This window comes from Archocentrus centrarchus, chromosome 2 (assembly GCF_007364275.1).
Source record: "Archocentrus centrarchus isolate MPI-CPG fArcCen1 chromosome 2, fArcCen1, whole genome shotgun sequence".
Taxonomy (NCBI): Eukaryota; Metazoa; Chordata; class Actinopteri; order Cichliformes; family Cichlidae; genus Archocentrus; species Archocentrus centrarchus.
This window is the reverse complement of record NC_044347.1, coordinates 5,620,390-5,648,239: the sequence shown is the minus strand read 5'-3', so window position 1 is coordinate 5,648,239 and position 27,850 is coordinate 5,620,390. Positions and strand designations below refer to the sequence as shown.

The 27,850-nt window shown below is 43.7% G+C and overlaps 1 protein-coding gene across 1 annotated transcript; it reads right to left on the bottom strand.

Annotated features, from left to right (window-relative positions):
• Positions 1-470: 470 nt before the first annotated feature.
• Positions 471-27,633, bottom strand: LOC115798374 (mucin-17). The gene is given in 11 exon segments (XM_075074455.1): positions 471-3,358; positions 4,507-4,594; positions 5,112-7,445; positions 7,448-9,131; positions 9,370-9,848; positions 10,710-10,944; positions 11,249-11,323; positions 11,699-11,844; positions 14,416-14,526; positions 19,813-20,473; positions 27,532-27,633. Coding segments are annotated over 11 exon segments (6,624 nt in total). The 3' UTR covers positions 471-2,649.
• Positions 27,634-27,850: the final 217 nt, after the last annotated feature.

The following is a 27,850-nucleotide window of genomic DNA, read 5'->3' as shown; positions in this document are numbered from 1 at the left end:
TGTCTTTGGACTGTGGGAGGAAACCAGTGCAAACACAGGGAGAACATGCTAACTCCACACAGAAGGGCCCTGCCAAGGTGGATTCAAACCCAGGACCTTCTTGCAACAGTTATACCCACCACACGTTTGACATTTACATATAACTTATCTTTACTGAATGTTAAGTTATGAAATAAACGGCAGAGTGAAGAAATGGATGGAGTCTGTGTTTAAACAGAAAAAACATTTAAAAGGGCACCGAGACTCCTGAACCAGCACCAAGAAGTGGAAATGAATTAAAAAGAGACTCATAATGACTACAAACAGACGCAAAAGAACCATAAAAATTACATAAACACCAAAAGACAAAAGAAAGAGGCAAAAAAAGTCTCTTTAGCGCACAATCCTTTAAAATAATACTAATAAAAAAGACTAGTCATTATCTTTGTGCACAAATTAGACAAAGTCACAGCTTCAGAAATCAGTTTGTCCTTTATTGCTTCCAGTTCCATACTCATCTTTTCCTTTTACACACATTTCCATTTCTTTCACTTCCAGCTTTTTGCTGCTTCTCTACACATTCAGCTCTCCGTTTCATCCCATTCATCACCGGCACCTCTACTTTCTTTTCTCACAGTGCTGTCCTCCATTATTTCAGTTTCTGACTTAAATTCACTTGTTTTTATGGCTAATACAGTAAATCTCAACCTCTTATGTTTACACAGAGAAGATAAGAATATGTTTCTAAATACAACGACTCCACCTCAAAGAGTTACATCCTCGTTCTTATTCTCTGCTGCCCATGGAAGCTTTTTCTGTCACTGAAAAAAATCACTTTGCCATCCATAAGTCCAAATTTCAGGTTATTATCTCAAAATTTCAAGTTAGCTATCTCCAAAGTTCAACTTACTAAATCAAACTAAGTCAGAAGATTGAGATAATAACCCCCCGACTTTGCTGTTTTTCTTTCAGTGGTGTAAACAAGCTTCCACAGCTGCCTCGGCTGAGAAAAAATAATCTGACTTGAGGCTAAAAATTGAGGCTGTGTGACTCGTTAAGCTGGAGGCTGAAAATGCTGTACAGAACAGAAACAAAGATTCAGCTGCAAATGATGTAAAAACATGAAAACATGATGAGAGAAGGACGAGTATTTACAGAACAGGACCAAATATGCTCCTTAGTAGTTACAGTCTCAGTGAGTGCAGCTGGTAATAATGTAGAAAAGCAGACTCTTAAATGATGAGACTGAGCCAAACATCGGAATAAAACACGAGCTGCAGAAACATTTACAGTGTGGCTTCAGCTTACAGAGGGATCAGCTCAGCAGGACTGCAAACGTATTCAGACACAGTAAAACATCCCAATAGATTGTCCAATTTTCTGTGTAAGAAACATATTTAATTTAGTTTGTTGTCCAGATATTTTTAACTAATTGATTGTAATATAGTTTTTAACTGTAAATGTAACTTTTTTGCGTCCACTACAGAGGACATGAGGGCTCAGGAGGATATATGACACCACTGGAGTTAAAAAAAAAAAAAGAAAAAAAAAAAAGGAATATTTTCTGAATCTGATACATTTTTTTGTTCTTTGAATGATTTTGTTTTCTGTGCAAACTGCTCTTTAATACTGAAAATCCCTCTGATGGGGGCCCAGAGGGATCTCGTCATCTGGAATAGTTTTTGATATTTTATTGAGAACGTCAAGATTGTATCTCCATGATTAATTATTTAAATTTGATTTGTGAACGTGAATATGATGTGAGATGTCAGATTTTGCCCTTCAGGAATTTTTGGCCTCCACTTCCAGTAACACCAGCATGTAAATCTGTCCATATCGTTTTGGTAATAAACCAATCATATAATTTTCTTGGCAGTATTTACTGGTCAGAAGAAAGTCCTCAGAAGGAGTTCAGAAGATATGATAATAATAAATAATGACAATCAGCAGACTACTACGGTGGCCCCGAAAGGTCAAATGCACCAGCAAACAGAAAAATGCTTTGAGGACACAATAATGTGACCGACCAGCTGCAGAAATGAAGATTTTTTGTGGTTTATTTGTTTTGTTCTTTGCTGGTGTTTTCTTGACCTCTCAGGGTCACCATAGACTATCAGTTAAATATCAATAAAATCTGCTCAGAGGTTTCTGATATCCAATTCAACACAATCTGTACTGACTAGAAGTTACTGATGACTTTGGGGGAGCTTTAAGATATGAGTATAAATTTTCTGCTTATCACTATTACTGTTATTATTTTACTATCGTAGAATATTTAAAGTTTGATCTCAAGAAAACAAGCTTCTCATGTGAAGACCACTCGGCAGCAGAAAATGAATTTATCAACCTCAAAGACACTTACTGTTCATGTTGGAAACACACTGTGTGGTCAGAGAGTGTTGGAGTAAAACTGCTGCGCCGTCACAACGAGCTTCTTTTCTTGAGACCAGTAATCGTGGGAAACCTACAAGCAGGAGCACACACGTTCTTTTAAGGTGTCTGACATGGTTAATTGGGAAGTGTGCTTCAGTACACTCAGTTAAATGCTTCAGGTGTGACTCAGTCAAGTTTGCCGAGGCAGTGCCCCCCCCCATTCATGACTACATTCAGGTATTCTGTGGTGTCCAACATTCATCTGCTCCCCGCTGCATCAGGAAACCCTCCTGTCCATCAAGCAGTCTCAACCAGTGCCAGATTGGATTCTCCATCAGCTCCTGATGACTTGACGAAAACCTCTTCATCTTCCTCCTCATCTTCCCCTTCAAAGATGGCAGTCATGGGGGCCGCAATGAGGCGGCAGCGGGCAGCAAAGCGGCGGCTGGCCGAGCAGGGAGGAGTGAGGGAGCGCGGGCGCATGGAGGAGGATGAGAGGAAGAAGAAGGGAGAGGAGGAAGAAGATGAAAAGAGGAGGTTATTATAATGCCGTTGACTCCATTCGAACATCATGGAGAAGCTCTGGGCACACTGAGATGTGGAAGATGCTGGGACATCAAGAGTCAGGTGGGCATTGATGTCAGGTGTTTCTCCAGTTTGGGAGGATTTTATTTGGTCTGATGACGTGCGAGGTGGTGGCGCACTCTGAAGGATGGCTCCAGCAGTGGGAGCAACAACTTTCCGAAGCCTCTCAACTGCCGAGATTCGAGATGACGGATCAGGTCGACTGCCCTTTCTCAGCAGGAGAGCCTTAAAGCTCTCACTTCTTGCTGATCTTTGACTCCTGAGTGCTGCAGGTCGCATCAGGTGTGGGTCAGTGGGGGTCACTGGAGGGGAGGAGGAGGAGGAGGAGGAGGAGGAGGAGGAGGAGGAGGAGGAGGAGGAGGAGGAGGAGCCACAATTCTTGTCTTCTGGATCCCTTCTTCCAAGCATCTTCCTCTTGGACCTGACATAAATGTGACAGAAAAGGATTAAAAATAGTAACTCCATATCTCAAAGCTGCATGCACTTAATCACATGGCTACTAGAAGCTGCTCAGTTTCAAAAGGTTATAGTTAATATCAAGCAGGAAATTCTGGGGATAAAAAATGAAAGCAGCATCAAGGGCACAAATTTGTAAGGAAGCTTCTAATGTAGGGTGTGTAAATGACAGGAAAGGAACGACACTGGAAGGAAACCCAGATGGAAACACTTTCATTAAAAAGTACAGAGGAAGTTAATTAGCTGTGGAACAATGAATGAGTCTTTGAGGATGAACAGGTCGTCAGAGAAACAGTACTTACCTGTTTGGAATACATCCTGTCGCTTTCTCTCTGGAGGTTTGAATCTAATTGGAGTTCTGTCAATCAAGTAATGTCTGGGGAGAATTTTGTACCGTCTGACTCTTTGATCTTGTCACACCTTTGTTTCCCTGCCTCCCCAGTGGGAACAAACATCTCAAGTTTGTCAGTGGTTTACCTTTCCAAACTTATTCTCTTAGTCTGTCAGTGTTCTGTATACATGAATACCAATGATCTCTGGCTCCTCCAGTCTACACGCCAAAGTATCCTTGGGGCAAGATACTGAATGTCAAATAATTTCTCATCATCCAGTGGAGTGTGAGTGGGCGTGGTTGAAAGCACTTAAAGGTATAGAATAAATTGCTGAATGAATGTGTGTGTGAATGTGTCACTGAGGCTTGTATAAAAGTGATTTGAGTGCTCTGTTAGAGCAGAAGCGTGCCATACAACCAGTTCATTAACCACTGCATGAATTTGATTGGATTGTTTAACATCAACAATTTATTCATTTTCCTATTTGGAGCAACAAGGAAGGAAAAAGGGAAGAAAGGGTGAGTTTCTACATATGATAGGAGCATAACGAGGAGCTAAATATTTCTGCTGGTGTTGGGGATTAACACATAGTCACTAAACATTTGTTGACCAATCAAAGGCTTTACCTGCAGCCAGACCCCAACTACCAGGGCATTCACGCTGTGCCTTCCCATACAGCACTGCTCCACAGAGGCAGAGGTAGGAATCAAGCAGACAAGTGAGGATGTGGTTTAAAAGTTTGTAGAGCTCCAGTGCTGAGTGTGCGTTTGTGTGTTCCTACCTGTGGATGATGGTGAACAGATCCTCTGTGGTTCGCGGTCGACCAGAAATGAACATCTGATCTGCGGAAACGCTGCCAAAGACATCATCTGGAAAGGAATAGAAATGAAGTCAAGAAACCTGAAGACTTTAGTTGAACTTAAATGGAGAAGATGAAAAATAAAAGAACAAAAACATTATTTTAAGGTTATAAATATACCTGCTGGGCTCTGCACACCATTTATAGACATGATGCTGCAGCAGAAATGTAAGCTCCTGTTGAGCTGCAGCCTGACTGAACTGAACCACATACTGTACCTTACATAGCACCTGCATATTTTTGTCTACTCTCACAGCTTGTTTAGACAGGAAACTTGGCCTACTTTGCTCCACACCTGCACAAACATAAGCTTTACCTACATTTACTGAACGATTACTAAGACAAGTAGTGGGGCCAGCTGCAACAGGAAATGCTTACTTACCAACCACATATTTGAGCATTTGCAGAAAGACATACAAACATCTGCAAAGGTGGGTCAATATAATGGGCAACAAGGCCGCTCTGTGCCTCAACCTGAAATGGATAAGTGGTTCAGAAGAGGAATCTATGGTATTGATTCAACTTACCATCTAGAGGACTGCTGGCCTCCGTTGAGTTTTCTTCTCTTCTCTGGGAACCCCTCTCCTCTTCTTGTTCACCTGGCTCTTGTATCAGAAGGTCTGGAAGTGACAGCTCCCCTCGCAGGCTGTCAGTGGACAGCGCACTGCTGAGAGAGTGCCTGCTCTGACCAATCAGAGTGTAGGAGCTCTCAGAGTCACTTATCTCTTGGTCCCAAACCTTAGTGACTCTCATCTTCTGGCTAATTTTCACTGTCCTGTCTCTTGACATATCTCTCTCATCTCCAGACGAGGATGAAGAGGATGATGATGATGACGATGATGAGGATGAGGACGATGAGGGGGAGGGTTCCATTTTTGCTGACATCATTAGCAGTTGCCTGCCTGGCCTTCTCTTCCTCCTTTTCCTCGTTTTGTCGTTTTTCTTTGCGGTGGACGACATTATCATCATCATTCTTGCTGTCTTAATCCTTCTCTCTTCCACACTTTCTTTACCGTCTTCCTCTTCATCTTCAGCTAGCGATGACCTCATCATCCTCCTCTGAAATGTTGTATCATCATCCTGATAAAGTTTCGTTTTGATATCACCACAGCAAACATTTGTTTCCCCAGTTTGGGTACCTTCTGACCATGTGGAAGTAGTTCCTTGGACCCTTGAGCTCCCTAATGGGCTACAGGTAGCCATCCCCATGATCCTTGAGGAGGCACAGGTTCCATATGTTCCCATGGTCCCTAGGGAGTAGTTGGTCTTTGAGGTACCCAAGGTTTCATTCAAAGCATTTCTAGCCACTGTGGTTCCTATGCCTATGGTTTTTGAGGTGCTACTGGTGCCTGTGGTGCTCAGAGTCTGTGAAGTACAAGCAGTCCCAGAGGTCCCCATGAGAGCCCCTTCTGTAGATTTAGATGCCAAGAGTGGTTTCGTTGTTCTGGGTGAGGTCAGTGAGAGATCCGGTTTCTTGTGCAGGATTGGTGGTTTTATCCGCTGGGGGGAGCTGGCAGGTGAGCGCGTGGTGATGTCAGCAGGTGTTGCGTTAGTTGAGTGCACAGGTGTCACTGAACTATCACTGGTGGATGGCAAGTGCTTTGGTGAAGATGGGCTATGAGTCAAATATTTGTCTGAAGGTGTGCAGAAAGAATTGTCAGGAAGCTGTGCTTTGCTGTTGAGTCCTGGAGAAGATGCTGCAATTTGTCCACAGCTCTTCAACACTCCTAGTTCTCGTGTGGCCTTGGGCGAAGCCATGAGGCCCAGAATGCAAAGATCAGGCTTCTTTGGTGGAACAGGCTTCTCCGGAGAGCGGAGCTTTCTTGGGCTACTTGACTTTAAGTCCTTGTTACAGTGTTTTATATCACTGTGCATCAAATCTCCATCAGCAGCACGGAGTGGCTGAATTTGTGATTTATTCTTGTCATTTTTCTTCACTTCCTCTTTGCTCTCAAACAGCATTTTTCTCTCTTTAAGTTCTGTCATTTCAGCATGTGTTATTACTGTTTCTATAATGTCTTGTTGTAAAGAAAGACGTTGGTTTATTGTGCTGCTGTGGTTTTTGCCCGTATCATGAGACATTCTGACCCACGGACTCTCAGAACTGGACACTTCATTGTTAGCCAGTTTAGCATTTATGTCTGAATTTTTCCTCCTCTGTTCATTGGACTGTATCCATTGAGGAGTTTCACCATTTCTCAGGAGAGGCCCGGGACTTCTCGGGCTAGCAGGATGAGTAATGCTTTGTGGGATCTTAAGATTGTTAGAATCTGACTCATTGTTGGGTTCTGACATCTCACTTTTTGTTTGGTGGCAGAAATCATGATCTGATTCGCGTCCAGGCTGGTTCATTTCAGCATTGACTGGGCTGTGAAGGCTAGCATTATCTATCAATGCAGTAGCTATATTATCTTCATTGTTGGCAACATGGCAAATATCATTTTCTGACCCTTTATCAGCTAGCTTAACACTGGTGTTGGTTGAGCAATCAAGATTTCCTTTAGCCAAGTCAGTCGAGTCTTGTTGAGCTTCTTGGCTTGGTAGATCCTGGTTACCATGGCTACCATTAAACGACAAAGTGCCAGCATCAGCTGATGTAATATTGGTTAGCAGGACCTCATGGTTCTTGACAGAGCGCAGCTTAACACCCTGCAGAGCTTGGGCAGTGACCAGGGGGCAGGGGTGTATTTTACTATATTGGTTTGGAGACAACCCAGGGCTTGGTGGGGGGAGGACAGAGGCAAAAGGTGTGGGGAGAGAAGACAAAGGAGGAAGAGGAGGAGGTGGTGGTGGTGGAGGGAGATCAGCAATTGGCATGTCTGGGAGTTCTGAACATGGGGGAGGAGGAGGAGAGGTTGGGGAGGAGGGAAGTTGTTGGACGATGACACTGTGGATACCAGAGCATGATGGGAGGTCTGCCTCACAGCGTATGAGTAGGGGGGAGGGGGAGGCCGGGAAAAGGGAGGTAGAGGAGAAGGCCTGGTGAGGAATAATGATGGGAGAGGAGGTGGTGGAGGTGGAGGGGGCAGAGGAAGAGATGATGGTGGAGGCAGAAGAACAGGCAGTGTAGTGAAAGAAGGAGCAGGTGAGCTGGACTGTGGTAAAGGGGGAGGGGGAGGAGGAGTAGGAGGAGATTCGTGAACGGGAGAGCAGGAGACTGGAAGCAAAGGAGACTCAAGTACAGGAGGCGGAGGTGGTGGGGGAGGGAGGTGGGCATGTCTGGCAGAGGATTCTGAGGATGTGCAGGAGGAGAGGGAAGAGGTTGAAGAAAATGAGGATGAGAGGGAGGAGAAGAGTGAAGACTTCCTCTCTGGCACTGGTGGCTTTGGTCTCCCTTCACATCGAGACCTTGTCCTTGGCAGTGAGGAGGCAGCGGGGGACATGGGGAAGGAAGTAGAAGAGGAAGAGGAGAAAGGTGAGGTTGGGGGGAGGGAGAAAGCTCCAGGACTTGTTGTGAGAGGCGAGGATGGGGTAAGGGGTGAAGACACAGGTGTGCCAGGAGTTGGAGTGTTAGACTGACTGGAGTACCCACTAGAGGGTGAAGCAAGTCGCTGAAGCCCAGCTACAGAAGAGGAGGCTGGAGATTGGTGGTTGAGACTAAGACTCAGCCCTTCCTCCTCTGAACCTGGAGACCCAGGGTTGAGAGGAGTTGGTTCAGGGTTGGAAGAAGGAGAGTCAGAAGAGGTTGGTGCCTGGTAGACTGGGCTTAGAGGCTCGAAGGTTGAAACTGTACCACAGTTAAAACCACTTTGGCGTCTTTTGGTGCTGCTTCGGGGCACCCAAGGGTCCTGAAATTTCTGTGGAGATGAGGTGGGTGTGCGCTGCACAGTGCGTTCCAGGAGGGGGCTGCGCTCCACCTGGGGAGTAGAAGAAGAGCGGGAAGATTTGCTTCGACCTGGCCGGCGTCTCAAAGAGTCAGAACGCAATGGTGGAGGAGGCGGGCGCTTGGATTTGCGGAGGGAGATGCTGCGAGTGACGCCACGAGAGGAGTAGGAGGACGTGCTTGACTTCCTTTTCTCCCGGTTTAGCGAGGAAGAGGAGGACATCTGCTCTGAACACAAGGAATTGCTATCAGTGCAAGAAGGGGAGGAGCGACCAGAGGAGATGAGTGGATCACAGTTCCAACCTTCATCAGAAACACATCTCATATCCTGGGAAATGCCACTGTGGACACTGGAGCTAGGAGAGAGGGTGTTGTAGTTCCACCTCTCCCCAGTGTAGGACCCACCATCAGAGAAGCACTGGGTGTCCTGCTTTGTGGTTGTCAGGTCATCCTGTGCTGGATAATGAAACTGAGGCTCTGAATCAGTGATGGGGGAACAGGAGAGGGAGTGGGAATGAGAAAGTGTCTCACTATTGGCCTTATCACTGGGGCAAGCCCACTCTGATAGCAGGGCACAACTAGGGGTTGAAGGGACAGGTGATATAACAGGTGAGGAGGGAAAGGAATAAGTGGAGGAGGAAGGAGACTGAGGCATGACTCTGGCAGTGGGATCAAAGGGCAGCAGGGGGTGACGATCGCTGGGGAATCCTTGTAGATCCTGTGACTGGAAAAGAAAACAGGAATAAAACAGAGAAAATTAATTTAAAATGTACTTTATGCATCTTCCAACTTAACATAACTTATGAAATGGTTTCTAATGGCAGCTTAGAAATTTAGAAATGCCAAGAAATGACCAGTTCCAAGCACAACTCCAACATCAGTAGGACATTCCATAGTATGCCAGTGTTCTGGAAGTTATGTTTTGATTGTATTGGTGTCATAATAGGTTCTCCTAAACTGACCTGGTAGCAAGATGAGGAGGCACTGAGAGTCCTGTAGGACACACTGTTACAGCTGGCCTCGGAGTTCAGAGAGGAGTTCGTTGCCGGCCGGGGGAGGGTGTTGATTTCCAAGGATGGTGAGCAGCAGGAGGTGGAGTGGCTACCAATACGTGGGGAGGAGGTAAGGGAGGCCATGAGGCTGGACATTCCCTCTCCTTTAGGGGCTCGGATCCTCCTGGTTGATAGCTGCCCCTCCTTTCTTATTTCTCCGCTCTGCTCCACCTCCGTGTTCCTCTGTCGATGAGGAGAGCTGCATTCAGATGCAGGTCGACCCACAGTTGAGAACTGCCCGGGAAGAACCTCGGAGACCGTGGGAGACTTCAGGAGGGCATTATCCGGTACCCCAGTAACTGTCTTGCGGCGGCTCAGTTTACGGGGTCGCCGGTTTAGTGAGTCAGCATTGGAAAGTGTTCTTCTGGCCTGACGGTCAAAACTCTCCCCTTAAGTGTAAACATACAGGAAAACACAAGAGTCCAAACATGAGAAACCAAGTCCCTACAAGTCCTGAATCCAGTCCGAAGTCCAAGTTTAGCCTAGAAACTAACTTGAGTCCTGTGTTAGCTGATTTAAAGTTGAAGTCATATTCTACCTTTGATGTTTAGGTCCCAGTCAGAATAATAGAATAGAATAGAATAGAATGCCTTTATTGTCATTATACAGGATGTACAATGAGATTGGAGAAATAACCTGAGTCCTGGTAAAATCAAATGTCCCTGTAAGGTCTCCAAGATAAGTTTCAGGTCAAAGAAAAATCTCAATTCCAAGTAAGATCCAAAGATGGAATCACTTTTTTTTTTTCAAGAAACTTTTATCAAGTGAGATCAGAATCCAGATTCAAATGGAGACAATAAAAATCAACTCAGTTTTCAAATGAATTTGTAACAGGTTCCCAAGTCAAAGTGGGGTGTCCTGAGGTCTAGGTGGGTTAGCAAATCAAACCTCAAGTTGGATTTGAGTCTCACATTAGACAAAGACTGAATTACATTTCAAATCTGAGTCCAGTCCAGATTCATGCAGAGAATTTGAGTATGAATCAAGGCCACAAACATTTTCAGCTAATATAAATCAGTAAAACTGTGTTACAGACAAATCTCAGGTTCAAGTAATGGCTGATTTAAGCCTGAGAAAAGTTCAGAGTTGAATCTCAGATTTATGCCTCAGTCCAGTTTTGAGCTGGAGTTGAATCCTGATTCTCAGTGAATATAAACAGTATGACTGAAGTCAATTTCAAGTCTTAGTTGAGTTTCAACACTGACTGCAGAGTCCTTAAGAACAGAATCTGGATCTGAGTCCGGCTGTACCTGTTACGTTGATAGGAACAATATCTGCTGCGACTGCTTCGGCCTGCTGCCTCATCCTCTCCTCCGGTGTTGGAAGTCGAGGGGGCGGTTCCATCTCCATTTCAACATTTGGCTCATTTGTATTCTCATAGTCATCCCAACAGGAGCTAAGATGGACCGGGTTCAGGACCAGTGGGGTCAGGGGTCGCCTGTTGTTCAGGATGAACTTCTCGTCTTCCTCTGAGGATGCTGAGGACTGACAAAGAAAACAGAAACTCACACTTTGGTTTACGTAAATAAAACTGGGTTTTAACTCAGTCAAACCCAGTGCAGCAGTGCTGGGGTCTAATCTAGCCTGGAAGGGTCAAAGTAAACCTGTGAGTAGCTGAATTTAGAGTCTTGTCTAGTACCACAAGTTTAGTGTGACCCAACTAGTTAAGTTTAAACCCTGTAGACTTGGAGTTTGTTGACTGTTGGGGTAAAAACTCTGATTGGGTGTGAATGTGATGCTACTCTACTTTAGCTTGATCTAATCTAGTGTATTATAGATCCATGTTTACCTTTCTCCTCCAAACTGAACACTTGAAACAAACTGAAAAGCAAGAGCGAGAGAAAAAGTCCAAGACTCTGGACCTCTGAGAATGAGAGAAAATGAGGGACGGATGAGAAACAATGAAAAAATAATAATTAAATAAAAGTAAATTAGAGAGAATGTCCAAAGAGATGATTTATAGACATAAAAAAAATGGCAGCAGAGCAGTGTCAGTACTTCAGTTTGACCAGCAGGTGGAAATAAAACACAGAGATTTCACACTGATGCGGCAAACAGACAGAACTGGACCAACAGACCAGCCAACTCCAAGCACAGTTGGTTGGTCTGTTGGTTGAGCCTCAGTCTGAACTGGCAACATTTACTGACAGGACACTGGCCAGAGAAGGTGGTGTCAGAGTCTTCAGTCTCATTAATAAACACCACTGCATTCATATTAACATCTGTACACGTTTCTCACCATCTTCCTGCTTTTGTCCCTCCACCCTCGTCGTGCGGTTCCGTCTGATTGGTTGATGCCGGAGAATGGAGGGAGGGTGGGGCTCGGAGGGCGGGGTTGAGATCCACTGGGTCCGCTGTAGCCATGCTGAATCAGCCCGTTACATGCTACAAACACACCACGAAGAAAGAAAACAGTGGCTTGAGTTCATGAGAATGACTGTGGAGTGTTTGAGCTCTGCTGCTGTAATCAGCTGGGATCGGTGATTAAGCTCAGCCTTCCTCCTTTGTGTTTTCTCACAGTGACATGTGGCGCTGCAGCTGCTGCGATGCTGCAGAGCGTGCTGCATGCAGACCCCTGCAGCGCTCTGCAGTCTGCTCACAGGCTGCTCTCACCTCTAGGCTTAATTACTTCTCAGGTAATCGGCACAGAACCAGGATTTATGGTTTCGAGTGAAGGAACATTTATAAAGCTTAATTATTTAACTGAAAATTTAGGAACTTAAACCCACAGTAAATGGAGTTTATTGCACTAATCTGTAATAAAACAGACAGGAGGCTGTAATCAGGACTGATGCTGATTGAGGATTTATTGCAGATTTCAGAGACTAAAACATTTAAAGGGATAACAAAGAGAATAGTTTAATGTGCTGCTGCTTTTACAGGCTCTCCCGGCAGATTTGTTGGTGTAAACAGCCAAACAGTGTGAGCCCTAGAGGCATGACAGTGTTATAAACAGAGTTACTGCTGAGCAGCCACTGCAGTGATGAGGGCTACACTTCCACCTTCTGCCCATTCAGAGCTGTAATGCAAACATTACAGAAGAAGACGTCCTGTTTCAGCAGGACCTCCCTGCTTCTCTGTGAGCGTGTCGGGTGAGAAGGTCACTGTGTGGTGTCAGCTAATGCTAATCCTACAGCGCGCGCGCGCACACACACACACACACACACACACACACACACACACACACACACACACACACACACACAGGTTTGCAGGTTCGCAGACTTCTTGAACGTGACCAGAAATAATTTTCAATTTTCTTCTTTGAACTTTTCTTTTTTTTAAGAAATTCATAAAAAGCTGAAAAACTGGCTGCTTATTACCCAGACTCTGTCCTGTTAAATTAAAAGAGAAATTTTCTATTGATTCACAATAATGCCCCCCCCCCCCCCCCCCCCCCCCCCCCCCCACACACACACACACACACACACACACACACACTGTGGGTCCACAGTAACCAAAAACAAGGAGACTTTTGCTGTTTATTAATCTAGTGAAAATCAGTGCCTCTTGAGGAAATCATATTAAATCTTCTATTATTATAATATATTAAATGATATTTAATATATTCTCATTTTATTTAATTTAGTATTTTTAAATGTATTTATTTTATATCTACATTTACTTATAAGTTTTTATTTTTACTTTATTTCTTCATGTATTTTTCATGATATAATGTTATTCATTTACTTTATCATTTTAACATTTTGTATTTTAATTTGTTTTAACACCTGTAAACTCGCCTGGGGAAGGATACAGTTTCAGTCCATTAATTGAGGCCATGAACGGTTTCTCATTTAGCCTATTTTGCAAACTGACCAGATGCTCGGTGTCATTCCTGTGTGTGACTTCCTGCCCTGCTCATCTGCTCTGTGCAGCTTGAAAGGACTTATAATTAACTTGGATTGCAGAGCCACTTCAGAGCCACTTCTGAAATGTGGGATTCTCAAGCACTGGCTTTCTTGGCTCTGGTGTTTTCAGTCATCTCTCTGGCAGCCGCATTGCAGCTTCTCCTCGTGGGACTGAGGTACTATTGAATCAGATTTCTTTAAGTTCATGCGTGAACTTCACAGCTCATGATTCCTTTGTTAAACAGTCTGGTTGCTGTTCTAGACTCAGGTTCAGCCTGAAGCTGCTGCCTTTCTGTTCACATTCGTCTTCCTAATTTTATCCAGGCTGTCTCATTGTTTGAGTTTATGAGAGGTTTTACTCTCCCTCTGTACTCAGAGCTGGTAATCATTGATCTTTGCTGCCCGTGTTTTTCACACTTATACAATCCAATTTATCTCTGGTTCTCTTCGACATTATATCCTGCAACCGTGGAGGCTGGAAATTGGCTCAACTTGTCTTTGTCTCTATAGGTTTTGAATGGCATCGACTCAGACTCGCCCTCATTTGAAAGCACAAAGACTCACAATTCGAATGCTGTGAATTGTTCAAAGACATCAGCAAATGCACTGTAATTTTTTCTTACTTTTCAATATGAGTGCAGACACAGTATTTCCTGCAAGCTGGTTTTCACTGTAGGGTCCAAAATGCTGTTTTAGTCTTTGTTAGTGAAAATCTGCCCTCTTTCCAGTGGCCAGCAGGGGGAGACTTTTTTTAAAAAAAAAATCAAGTCTGGTTGTATAGAAGTCTATGAGAAAAATGACCCAAAGTCTCACTTGACCTCTGACCTCAGTAAACACTATTCTGATGAGTTTCTGGTCTGAGTAGCTACTTCCAAGTCTTAATGAAGAAAACATGATGTTCCTTTTGGAGATTATGGTCCCATTAGAGCCATAAAGGACCCAACATCAGAGGAAGACTCAGGCTGTGGCTAAGTCAGGCAGCTTGTTTTCATCTAGAGGCTTTCTCATGTCTCTCAGTCCAAACTGTTTCTCTACAGATACAATAACAGGTAATCTCACATTTTTTGATAGTTTAACTGTCCAAACACGGAAGTACCGCTCTCACCTCGCAGGTCATCAGCGCTGCCTGATCGCCTTTTTCCAGGGATGAAGCGCAGACCCTGCTGAGGCTTCTGGGTAGTGTAGTGAACAGACCACTTACTGTCCCCGTCCCCTGCTGCACAAAGAGAGAGAGAGAGAGAGAGAGAGAGAGCTGAGTGCGAGGCTGCTTTCTGGATTTTAATCTTGTTTCAGCAAATCTATTCACACTCAGAGGAGCGGTGATGATGAGAGCTGCAGCACTCAGCACTACCCAAGGTGACCTCCACATTACAGGGCTTTTATTGTGAAAGACCAGCAGCTTGATTAGCTGTGGTATTCAGTGGACAGATGTGTGGACAGATGTGAAGTTGAAGTCTCAGTTTTCAGCATTTTAGAGACAGCTGAACCAAAAGCAGCTCATTAATATAGAGTAAGAACTTCTTACAATAACTCAGGACAGATGTGGTAAAATCTTTGTCTCCCTGTGTGCAGAGCAGCTGTATCATCAACTAAATTATATATTTTTACATTTTTATTTCAGTCATTCATCTCAAACTGATAATATTCAACAAAAAATATAAAAAGATAACTTGTTGACATTAATCAACTATATCTCTCTTTCATCCTGTGATCTAAGTCATCATTGATGATTACAGGTACCCTAACCTTGACCCCTTGTAAGTCTTGGCAATAAAAAGACAAATAAATTAACACTATAACTGACACACATAAAGAGCTCATTGAGGGAATGCCAAGGGTCCTTGAGAAGTTCCAAAGATCCTTTAAGAGGTTAATATGGTCCTTGAGATTGCTGATAAGATGTCATGAGGGGTTTTGGTGGGTTCTTCAGAGGAAGCACGGAGAGGCTGAAATATGTAAAATGTCCTTCAGTGATTGGCAGTGGTCCTTGAAGAGGTCTGATAAATACTTGAGACAGCTCCAGAAGTCTCTGAGAAAGCATAATGGGTCTTTGAGGAGTCTCGGTGGTCCTTGAGGTTCAATCAAAGGTTTATGGGGTTTCCATCGGTTCTTAAGAAGAAGATGCAGTTCTTCTAGTAAGGCTTGAACAGTCTTTACAGGGTCTGAGTGATCCTTGAGGTGGTCTGATAAGTACTTGCAACCATTCTGTAAATTTCTGAGAAGGTATCATGGGTCTCTGACGAGCCTCAGTGTGTTCTTTGGATTTTGAGGAGGTTCTGCAGGGTAAGAGGATTATACATCCCTTGATACAGCAATAAAGGAATTGCAGGAACCACAAAGAAGCACCAGAAATGATAAAGAGCACATCCTGACTCTAGAGGTGCTTTAACTGATCCTTGATAAGAGCTGGAGAGGATAAGTGGTTCTTGATGGGGTCCCAAAGGTTTGTGTTAGGTAGTGGTCCCTGTGGCAAGTTTCAGTGGGTTATTTCAAAGGTTTTTTCCTGGTTGTCCTTGAGAGGTAACAGAGGTCTGTAAAGTGAATTAAATTATTCTTGATGAGGTTATAGAGATCACTAGGAGGTTATAAATCTCTGAATTACTTTTCCAGATGGGAATTCCAGGGATCCATGAGAAATGACAGAGGTTTTTAAGAAGCCTACATTGTTCTTGAAGAGGTTCTGGGGAGGTTACTGAGAGGTTAAAACCTTCCAAAGACAGCCCAGGGGTCTTTGTGGAGATTCCAGAAGCCCTTGAGTAGGTACCAGAAATGCCTGAAATGCCTAAAATTAGCCTTGATTAGGTTCTTGATATCAGTCAGATTGGCATTAAAAAACTGTACTGCAGACCTTGAACAGGGTCTTTGAATTCACATTTCAAATGCAGGTTAAATTGGTGATCTAAACTATGTTTGACAGGATTTTTACATGCACCTGAGAGCCAATCAGAGGGTGGTATTCTATGAGGTCATCTTTAGCGAGCTATATCTCACTCTACACATACAACTCAATTGTAAATCAATCCTTTGTCAATACGGCAGCACTCACCTCTGGTCTTACTGAGATATCTGAGGACGGATTTGATCGCCGTTCCGATCAGAACCATAACGACGCCACACGCTCGTTTAGACGCACACACCGACACACGCACTCCTGAGGCTGCAGCAGACAGAAAGAGAGCGGGCGAGCAGCAGCAGTAATGCAGCTTGACTCGCTGCAACGCCGCTCTCCTCCCACTCCTCTCTCTCTTATTCTCTTTTTATGTCACTTGCTCCCCCCTCTTTCTTCCTTTCTTATCCATACACACACACACACACACACACACACACACACACTTGCCCTGTTGGCAAGAAGCCAGCACACGTGTGTCCTTCATGTGTGTCGCCAGGTGATGAAGGTTACCCACAAATACTGCATTATCACACCAACACATGAAACAGGGGGCTTTGTAGATGAAGGGAGATGAAAAAGCAGAATTCAAAGTGTGTGTGCGCCTCTGATGTGCGACTGTTCATCTTTTATTCTCTGTGTTCTTGTTTTTCTATCTTTGTGAGGACCATAGAGAGTGAGGACATGCTGTCAAAGTGTAGACATCAGCATCGGAGGGACAGGATGAGGCTACAGGACAGAAACAACTTCAGGGTATAATAGGTGATAAATGCAGAATACTGGTTTTCCATCCATCCATCCATCCATCCATCCATCCATCCATCCATCCATCCATCCATCCATCCATCCATCCTCGGCTGCTTATCTAGGTCCAGGTCATGGGGGCAGCAGTCTAAGTAAAGATGCCTGGCCCTCCCTCTCCCCAGCCTCCAGCTCCTTTCCACTGGGGGGACAGCAGGGCCTTCTAAGCTAGTTTTACAGGATGGCTCTACTGTGAACTTCTCCTGAATGACCAAGCTCCTCATCCTCTCATTAACACAGAGTCCAGATAACTTTGGAAGGAAACTCATTTCCACTGCTTGTGTCTGTGACTTCAATCTTTTGGTCACTAACTACAGCTCATGGCCATAGATGAGGGTTTGAAGGTAGATCTAGTCTATTTACAGCTTTGCTTTCTCACTCAGTTGCAACATCTGCATGACTGCAGATGCTGCACAATCCATCTCTGTTAATCATGCACCCCTTTCCTTTCCATTGCTTAGGGCAGAAGCCCTAAGCAATGGAGTTCAAGTATCTCAGGGTTTTGTTAATGAGCAAAACCCTGAGAGACATCTACATCTGTGGTCCCATTAATGCTTAACAACACCTACAGATTTTGGACCACATATAATGCTATCCAGATTATGTCTTTAAGTAAAGTATTGCTTATTTCAGATGACCACTATTCTTTAACTGTGTTTTAATATCAGACCATAACATATCTAATGGTCTGGACACTGGCTAAAGTCAGTTTGATGGTTTTCATACCTGTCAGGTGTATAAAAGCACGTTGAGTGCTCAGCTAGAGTAGAAAAGCACTATATAAGGACAAGTCCATTTACCATTTACCATTTCAGGGCAAGTCCTGCTTATTTCAGCAAGACAGTGCCAAACCATATTCTGGAATATTTCAACAGTTCCATAGCAAAAAAAAACAAAAACATTTTGGGTGCTAATCTTTCATTTTCTGAAACTCCTGAAAGGACCACTGGCCTCTGGACCCACTGGCCTCTGGACCCACTGGCCTCTGGCCCTGGGGCTGGTATCTGGTAGCTCTATCTCCATAATACATGGCTTTCTACATGTGCCATCCGAAGTACTTGTGGTAACGATGGTAATAGTTGATGGAGTTGACAGTCACCTTCATCATCACCTTCATCATCACCAACTGGGACAATTCCAGTCTGTAAGTGTGCCGACTATGTGGGCCAGTGGAGCAGCTAATTACTGTCTTCGTGGCTGACAGCCTGTCTGTCTGCCTTCACCTTCCCACTGTTTTAATTAGTTTCATTAATTAGACAGTAAGTAGGACACACTATCATTATGTCATAGTCTTATATATAGTCTGAATCTGTTAAACTCTGAACTCTCAGCTGTCCAGTCAGGAAAGAGGAGGGGTGGGGCTTTGCAGCTGTCACATACCACTGACTGATCAATGCTAACGTTTCTTTGTTTTAACATTTTAAATGCTGTCCGGTGTGGCCACAGAGGCAACATGACATGAAGGTAAAGGAAGATCCAGCTGTGGTTTACCTGGATGACACGGCTAACATTCCGGTGGAAGTAACAGACGAAGCTAACAGGTAGCAGCTGTTGCAGCTAAAAAGCCTGTTCATCCCTTATTCCTGGAATTAGCCATTAGGGCAGCGTATGGAGCTACAGCTAATCCTTGTACACACACACAGACACACACACACACACACACACACACACGCGTGCGCGCACACACACACACATGCACACACACAGGAGAAGATTATGCACACAGGGGAGGTAATTAACTAAGAATATGGAGAGCTAGTGAGATTTTCTTCTGCATGTTATCAGCAAATAATAGCTGACTGGTGCTGTGATGCATTATTGATCAGACAGTCACGCAGCGTGTAAGAGAGTGTGTTTACACAGCCACAAGAGACCTGCAGGCAGTGAGTTGCTGCTTTAATATTCTCATTTAAACATGAAGAAACTGTGAGGCAAAGACTGGACCAGACTGGGACAAACAAATCTGGCAGATTTGATCATATCACACTTAAATTTTATGTTACTAATGTCACTAATCATATCTGTAAAACCTAGGCGATTCTTTCATGAGAAAGCTCTGCCCAGGCCATCAGGGAGCAAACTGAATCAAACAGCTTAGGATCATTTCACACGCAGTGGAGCATGGCCTGAGAGCAAGCACATTAAAATCTGGATCAGATTTAGGACCAAAGTGAGCCAGGCAAAGCCAATTCACATCATATGGTTTGGAAATGGTCAAACAAGAGGAGCTGAGAACGTTCTGGAGCTCAAAGAGCCACATCAGGGAGATCAAACCACACTTCCTGTGACCATTCAAGACCCACAATTCAGCACCATTCAGGGCAAACCAAATGAGCGAAAAAAGTAACTGTTACAATCTACCACAATATCGGTGAGTGTCTCCCACTGTTAATCCAGGCTAGCTGGAACCAAACCAAACCAAACTAAGCTAGACTATTTTAGACCAGACTGGATCAACCCAGACTTAGTTGGTCAATTGAGGGCCTCAAAAATGCAAATGAGCCAATTCAGAATTCTACTGATATAAAAATGGGTAAGAAGGGACTGAAAAGCCTAACAAAGTGTGTCAGGTTACCTGATATCATTTGGCACCACATAAACCCAAATACGTGGGACTATCAGACTGACTATTACCTGAAATCTTTGACCAAAATGAGTCAAAGTGGTTGTACAACTCTAAACCAAAAGAACCAAATTAGGATGAAGTTGAATATTTGGGATTCCCAGCTTGGACTGAGTAACAATATCACTTCTAGCAGTGGAATACCAAGTTTAGTTGCAGTATTCCAATTACCCAAATTTCTTGGATAGTACCTCTGTGTAGAAGGGGTGTAGTTTGGGTGGCTTCCTTCCTGGAGCTCTTCCATTGGTGGCGTCTAAAGCAAGAGAAGGTTGTCTTGTGCTTCCTGCTGGGGCGGTAGCGATATTGTGGTGGTGGCTCTGGCTCCTTGAAAGGGGATGTGATGAGATGAGAGGGGATAGGCACAATGTAACCAGGACGAGGCTCTGGGGTGGGGGGAGAGGAACTGGTTCGACGTCGCTGAATGAGCACTGGGCAGGTAGGGCGCTGCAGCTGAAGCGATGGGGACTGTGGAGGGTATTTCCCAAAAGCTTCTGGACTAAGGAAAAGTTTCCCACGAGCCTCTGGGGTAAAGGAAGGGTTAACATGGGAGCCTGGTGCAAGATGCTGGGGGCGGAGCCAAGGGCTGTTTCCTTGATACTGCAGGTGAGTTGGGAGGGGTTTTTTGTCACCTGAGGGTGATGGGGGCTGGCCAATGCCACCTGCATTTAACCCATAGATGGCATCATGGTGCTGGTAGATTTTGGCTCTGAGCAGGCGCCGGCGCAGGCTGCCCTCTGTTTTTGGCTGCAAGGCGATCATCTTGCGTGGAAGAAGTTCATCTCGCTCTTCATCAGGACCAGAATTCCAGCATTGTGATGTCACACCAGGCCCCACCCCCTCCCCACCCAGACACTCCACATATGAAATCATTGTTTACGGAGTGGTGGCTGTCAATTTAATGAGTAGACAGATTACAGGTGACTCACCACAACTGAACTACAACTTTGTCGGTATTATCATCTTTTCACAGTAAAAGCCCCCTGTGGTTGTGCCACCCCTTATCATTCAAGCACATAATCAGACTTTATTTTCCAGGTCCAGAAAAGCTTAAAAAAAAGAAAAAAAAAGAAAAACTCCTCGGGGCTTCTGTGCAAAAGAGTTTCCTTCAGCTTTTCAGAATAAAAAAATTTCCTTTGATCGTTTTCAGTCTAAGAATAAAATGAATACTTCATCAAATACACATTTTCCAGCATCTTGAGCATTTCACAATAAAAGATTTAAGATGTTTTTTCACAAACAATGCTTTCTGGTTCAGAACAAATTCACAAACTGTTATCCTTCATAAAAAGTTGATAAAGAAAAGACCCAAAAAAGTAGGCCTTCAAAATAAAAGCACAAACTTTTTTTCTGACCATTCACAAATATTTTAAATTAAAAAATTCAAAAATGTACTCAGTCCTTTATAAGCAAAGCAGACACATCTCTGGATCACGTCTTCACATCTGCAAATGTTCATCTTTCACAACAAACCCTTCAGATTTGGTGTGACAGCAGCAGTTAAAACCTTTATCAGCTCTGTCCTTCTCCTCATTCCTTCACAGTAAAACCTCAGACCTCCAAAACCAAAACCAAAAACCTCCCCTGGCCCATGTGAAAGCAAAAGCGACTGCAGTCCAACAGTAAATGTGATTTTTCCTCAGAGGTGTTGACAGAGTGCTGCTCTCTCTCCTCTCTCTAACTCTAATCTACTAACAGGGATTATCCAGGTCTGCAGATGGTGCGGGACAGGTATTTACCACCACACTCACAACACGTTCTCGGTACTGCATTACTGTGTCAGACTGGGTACTTCTAAATTTAGACCTCAAACAGAAGGTTAACATCCTTCACAGCTTAGTTAAACTTCACCTGCACACCAAAAAGAAAACGAGCAGATGAAACGTGGATTCATCCCCAGCTGAGAATACCACTTCCTCCTGATTTCTGACTATGTTGGCAGCTTCAGAACGTCAGACAAGATTTACATTATTATAACCTCAAAATGGCAGCGCTGACAGCAGCAGATCCTCTTTGGATTATTCACCTGGTTGATGTGATTGAGCAGCAACACTTCTCTTGATTGCAAGCGTGGTAGAATGGACATAATGATGTAGAGCCTGAACCACAGAGGCTGCCATTAGTGACATCCGCCCACATCTGCTGCCAGAGCTGAGCCCTCATTCAGCTGTTTATGAAATCATGACGGCTGACGAAGGACTTCGATTATGATGCACGTCCGTCACCATAATCGAAGCGATATTGAGGATCTCTGCTGGAGTTTGACAATCTAAAGACTTCAAGTTTCTACTTGATTTTATTTTCTCATCTTGCTTTTTCACTGTGTGTTCTTGCACCTCGGTTTGGTTTAAACAAGTGTTACATTAACATAAAAGGACAATTAAAACACTGGCTGATAATCAGTGCTTGACCGGAACGTTAGATGCACACAGCCAATCACAGGACAGCAGCTCAGTGCATTTAAGCATGGAGACATGGCCCAGGCAACATGCTGAGATTTAAACCACGCATCAGAATGGGGGAAGGAAAGTGATTTATGTGACTTTGAACGTGACATGGTTGTTGGTCAAAATGTTTCAGAAACTGCTGATCTGCTGGGATTCTCCCACATAACCATCTCCAGAGGATGGTCAGAAGGAGAGAAAATATCCTGCGAGCAGCAGTTTTCTGGATGAAAATGTCTTGTCACTGTCAGAGGTCAGAGGTCAGAGGAGAATGGCCAGGCTGCTCTGAGCTGATAGGAAGGCAGCAGTAACTGAAATAACCACATGCTACAGCCAAGGCGTGCAGAAGAGCATCTCTGAAGGACACCATCATGAACTTTGAAGCAGAGGGGCTGCAGCAGCAGAGGACCACACCGGGTGCTGCTGCTGTCAGCAGGAAACTGAGGCTGTGCTTCACACAGGCTCATTAAACCCGGACAGTAAGAGATGAGAAAAATATTTTTTAACTTAAAACAGTTTGGAGGCCTGTGGTGGTTTGTTGGCTCGTCCTGATTAACACTGAGCTCATAAGATGTGTTTCAGAAGGAAGTGAGGGCCACAGAGAGGAAGGAAGTCAGAAAATGTTGCTTTTATGAAATAGTTTCTGAAACAAAAACACAAACAACAGCAGTTTTTTAAAGCCATCTGTAATTCACATGAAAGTAATTATCATATTTGTTTACTGCCTGTAAGTCACAGCCAGTGACTGATCGACTCGGGGTTCGCCTGACTGACAGGAAAAGAGTCCCATCAATCTTCAGCTCGCCTCTCCTGCTCACCTCCTTCATCATCCATCGTCTATGTTCAGTGTAGTTGTGTTTCTGAAGTGACTGTCAGGTACTTTTGGGGTGAAATCCTCCTGAGGGAGGGACAAAAATAACCGATCTTGTTCTGGTGCTTTATAGTTCGTGCCTCTAACTCTGCCTCCTTTGCTTTAGCTACTTCACAGAAGGATGATCAATACAGTGAGCTCATAAAACATAATGCACTGATGTAAATACTGTCCAGCTCTCTGTGACTCACCTGGTAAAATGTCAACAAAGAAAAAGTAGTAGAAACACACTGAACTCCAAGATGGAAAACGGGGTCAAAATGAGCTCAAAGAGAAACTAAAAGATGTTAACTGAGCTCATTTAAAACACAACTACTGATTTGTTTTGTTGGTAAAACCAAAACCTTATGAGCCAATAAATGTTTATCAAATTTTATGCATTATTTTTTTTTCAGTGTTTGCTTGTTTTTGCTGGTTTAAAGAGGTGCAGCCTGGAGGATGTCATTAATGAAAGCTCCACCAGCCACGTCTGAAGCTGCAGGGGGAGGACAGCTGTGTTATGGAGGCTCAATGCGATGCTTCAGCCTGCCCCAACAGGCCGGCAGTCATTAAAGACTCACAAACACACACATGCACGCGCGCACACACAAACACACGTGTCAAACTCAAGACTGCACACGTCTCCGAGCCAAAACTTTTGCCGCGAGCCACAAAGATTCAATTTCAGCACAAAACATTTCTGCAGCAGCATCAGTACTGGCAGTATTAGAAGTACTTGTAGTAGTTGCAGTAGTAGTGGTGGTATTAGGAGCAGTAACCATAGTAACAGTTGCACAAAGAGCTGCTGCAACTGTAATCATGAAAACACTACATCTAGTCAACTCCTCACTCCCTCCATTAATCTCTCTCTCTCTGCTCAAAATAAAGCTCACTCGACCCTCTTTAGAGCTCCAACACACACACACACACACACACACCGCAGAAAGGTTATGAAGATAACAGTGTGTGTGTTAACAGTGCTGACAGCTAGAAAACACAATGACCCACATTTCTTAACTTGATGCACTCTCTCTCTCTCTCTCTCTCACCTTTTAAGCAGAGCATGTTGTCCTCGCTCGCCCAGTGTCCCTTAATATGATACTGAGTATATTTGTCTGTGTGTGTGAATCTGAGCTAACAAAGACTGAAGGAAAACACAAGTTCAAACTCAGATACCTCCCTCTCTCTCCCCTCCCTCGTTCTACCACAATAAAAGCCCCCTCCTCTCCCTCTCTCCTCTCAAACCAATCCTCACTCGACCTGAACGTTCTCTCCCATCACTCCTCCCTCCCTCTCTCTCAGCAGGTGACCTTTAACCTACCCTTTACGATGAATATTTCTGTTCTGATACAGTTTTGATCCACTCATTTCAAAATAAAAGCCTGTTCTGGCTCATTTAGGCATCTGTGATAATTTTATTTATTGTCTTACATGTTTCTGAGAAATCAGTTTACATAAAGTGCAATTCTGTAGTGTGTATTACACTCTACTCATATTTCATTAAACATATTGAGTCTAACAGATAAGAAAAACACAACATGAAAAAAAAACAACCAGAAACTTTTGAAGGTTAAAACCCTGAAAAATAAATTAAACTCAAATCATCTGAAAGTGTAGAAGCATTTGAAGCAGGTGGTGGAGGTCAGTGACAAAGAAGAAACAGTAGTTTATCTGTGGTTGTTATTTTATCTAAAACTTTTGCTAAACAATTAAATCCAGATTTAAAAAAATTTAAAACAAGTTTGTTTCAGCCACAATAAGCTTTAATATCTATTACTGTGTTTTTTTTTATTATTTTTCTTCTCAATAAACTAATAAGCAAAATTTAGCTACAATAATTAGACCAAAATAAATAAAATAAACTCAGGACACCAGATTTGTAGATAGACTGATTAATAACTGAAAAATATGACTAAGATGAGAAAATAAGGCGCATAAAACAAAGTGCAGACCCAATAAATCTCTCTTAATCGAAGCTGTTTCAGAGCTGATGAAGCAGTGGATGATGGGACATGTAGTGACCTCTCTCCTCTGCAGGTGGTTGTTTCTGTAGACAGAACCAGCCTCATTAATCACAGACTAACCGAGCAGCACGTTTCAGCCTGATTGTAATAATATTCAATAAACTTTGTGTCTCTGTGTTTCTCTTTAGTCTATTAATTTGTTTCTAGTTGAATTTAAACTGTAGATGAGTTTGTCTCAGTTAAATATCACGAAATTCGGCTGCTTTCGTGTTTTTCCCTCATAAACAAAGAAATGCCTGACAATATTATCAAGCTCTGCAGAGATCTCGCGACAGTTGAATGTAAAACGAGAGTTTTGGTAAGAAGAATTTTGTGATTGGTCAGCGGGGGACCACTGACGCGAGCTGATTGGCTGTGCTCGAGGTAAACACGGAAAAGGGCGTTAGCGTGTTCGCTCAGCAGCTCGGTGGGGGCGTTCGCCCCAAAAAAGACAGGAAGGTTTTATCCGGTTTAAATTTTTTCTGAGTGGTTTTATTCTCTCTTCAGGTTGAGGAGCTTTGTTACAAACTAACACAGCCGGCGGTGGAGGCAGGTGGGTGGAAAACGTTGAGTTTTGTGCAGGTGAGCCTGTTAGCTGCGCTCCGTTATCCCACAGATGTGAGCAGCATGCAGCAGCTGCAGGGTGACCGTTATCCCAGTCCCGGGACAAACCGGGATAATCTAACCTACTGTGGAGGCAAAGCTAATTCTTAAAGGCGTTTCAGTGCTCACACTTTATCACACTTAAAGCTTAAATTTAAACAGAAGCTGAAGTGTGAATATATTTGATGAGGCTGTGCAGAGGTGGAAATAAAGCGATGTCCACCTGGGTGTGACTGCTACATTATTTTCATTGAATGTATCTGCCGCCTCTGTGATTTTTAGAGCTGTTGTTTGGAACAGACTGCAGTGAAAAACTACACTAAAAACCACAAATGTGTAACACCAGGAGGGGAAGATGATCCGGATCCATCCCACCGAGCATCAGCAGGCTGCCTCAGTGGGAAAAATTACTTTTAGAAATGAAAAGGATTCAGCACAACCCTCCGAAAGAAAAACAAACCCTACAAATATACAACACAATATGAGGGCAGATCATCAAATAGTCATGACCTCTGATTCAGCGAATCCATTACATCTTCATACTATTAGTATTAGGGTCACATTGAGAAAAAAAAAATAAACTGTGCACACTTTGAGAATAAAATAAAAGTTTCGAGAAAAAAGTCGAAACACTATTTTGAAATTAAAGTTGTCATTTCAAGTCAAATAACAGCCACGGCTGCTACACCGTCTACACAATGCTTTGGGTAGATGATCAGCTGCCTTATTGTGTGTTGTGATTCTATATGTCCCCTCTGAAGATGCAACCATCGCTATCCTTGCATCTGTCCAGTGCCAGTTTGTGTTTTTTCCTTCTAAGGAAAAAAGCTCTCTTTAACGTCCTCATACTTATCACTGCATTGTGTGTATGTACTGAAAGAGAAATAATTTCCTTGTTACTAAAACCGATTTTAAAGTAGTTTCACTGACTCATGACACATTTTGGAGAAGGTATGGCAGAGGTGGCGTCGCAGTTGTTTGACTTGAAACGACAACTTTAATCTCTACATTTTCACTTTTTTCTTGAAATTTTGACTTTATTCTCAAAATGCACATTTTCAATAGCTGGTGGATAAGAGGTGATGCTGGTGGAGTTGTATCACATCCTTCTCACACCAGAGGCACAAGTTTGAGTAGATGACATCACCGTTAGTGTGAAGAGACAGATACAGCGGGTACAGGGAATCTGCTGTCTGTGACCACGAGAAGCTCCTACACTCCTGTGAACTCCTGATTTTAACATTGAATAACTCGAGCTGGACCGATTTTTGGCAGGCTCATATATCTGTAAATATTAGCTATTTTCTGATTTATTTATAACAAAAACATATAAATACTAAAACAGTAAAGGGGGGGGGGGACACACCCTTCAAACGTGTTAGTGTTGATGTTGCATGATTTGTCCACCAGAGGGCACTCTTCAACTTCCCTTTTAAAATCCGAGCAGAGCGTAAATGAGTAAATAACTAACTAGATGTAACAAATGTTAGGAAAATCTGTTTGAACAAAAAATAGTGGCCGATATATCAGAATATTAAAATTAACAAATATCGGCATCGGTTTAAAGATTCCTACATCGGTTGGAATCTAGCAGTCTTTTGTTGATGTCTAGTCCAGGTTGGAAAAACAGCTCTAAAGTGAAAGTGTGGTGCTGTTCATACAGTAAAAAGTTTCCTTCAGTACCTCCGTTATCCACACGGGGTCGCCACAGCCGGTTGGCACTGCATATTTGATTTGGCAGTTTTTACACCGGATACCCTGACGCATCGCCAAGGGGGAGTTGTGTCCCCAGCTGGGATCGAACCAGTAAATGTGTTAACCACTACACAATAGATTCCTTTATAAGTAAAACCTAATAAACGAGAACAGGACAGAGTGTCATTAATCTAATTTAGTGTTACCCGTCTCATTTCAGCTATGAATTTGATTACTAAAAATGAAAAAATTAAGTTCAAGGATCAAACATTTAGCATCAAGATTTTTCATCTCGATCTTTCTGAGCCTGGTCCACACCTGCTGTGTCCCTTCTTTGCAGGGATGTCAGTCATCATACAGACTCGCGGTGAAGTAGGCGGAGGCGTTGCGGCTCACCTCCAGTGCCCCCACTGTGGCCATTTTTCCAAGAGCCACGCCCACCAGCTGTCCCACATGGCGGCGACCCACCCCGCCTGCCTGGATGGCATGGCGATGGGACGCCTCAGGAACATCCTGATGTACCAGAGCGGCGCCCGGCTGTTCCACTGCTCCTACTGCTTCTACACCAGCCGAGACTTCACCAAGCTCTACAAACACATCATCACCAAACACTGCATGGATGAGAGGGAGGGGGGAG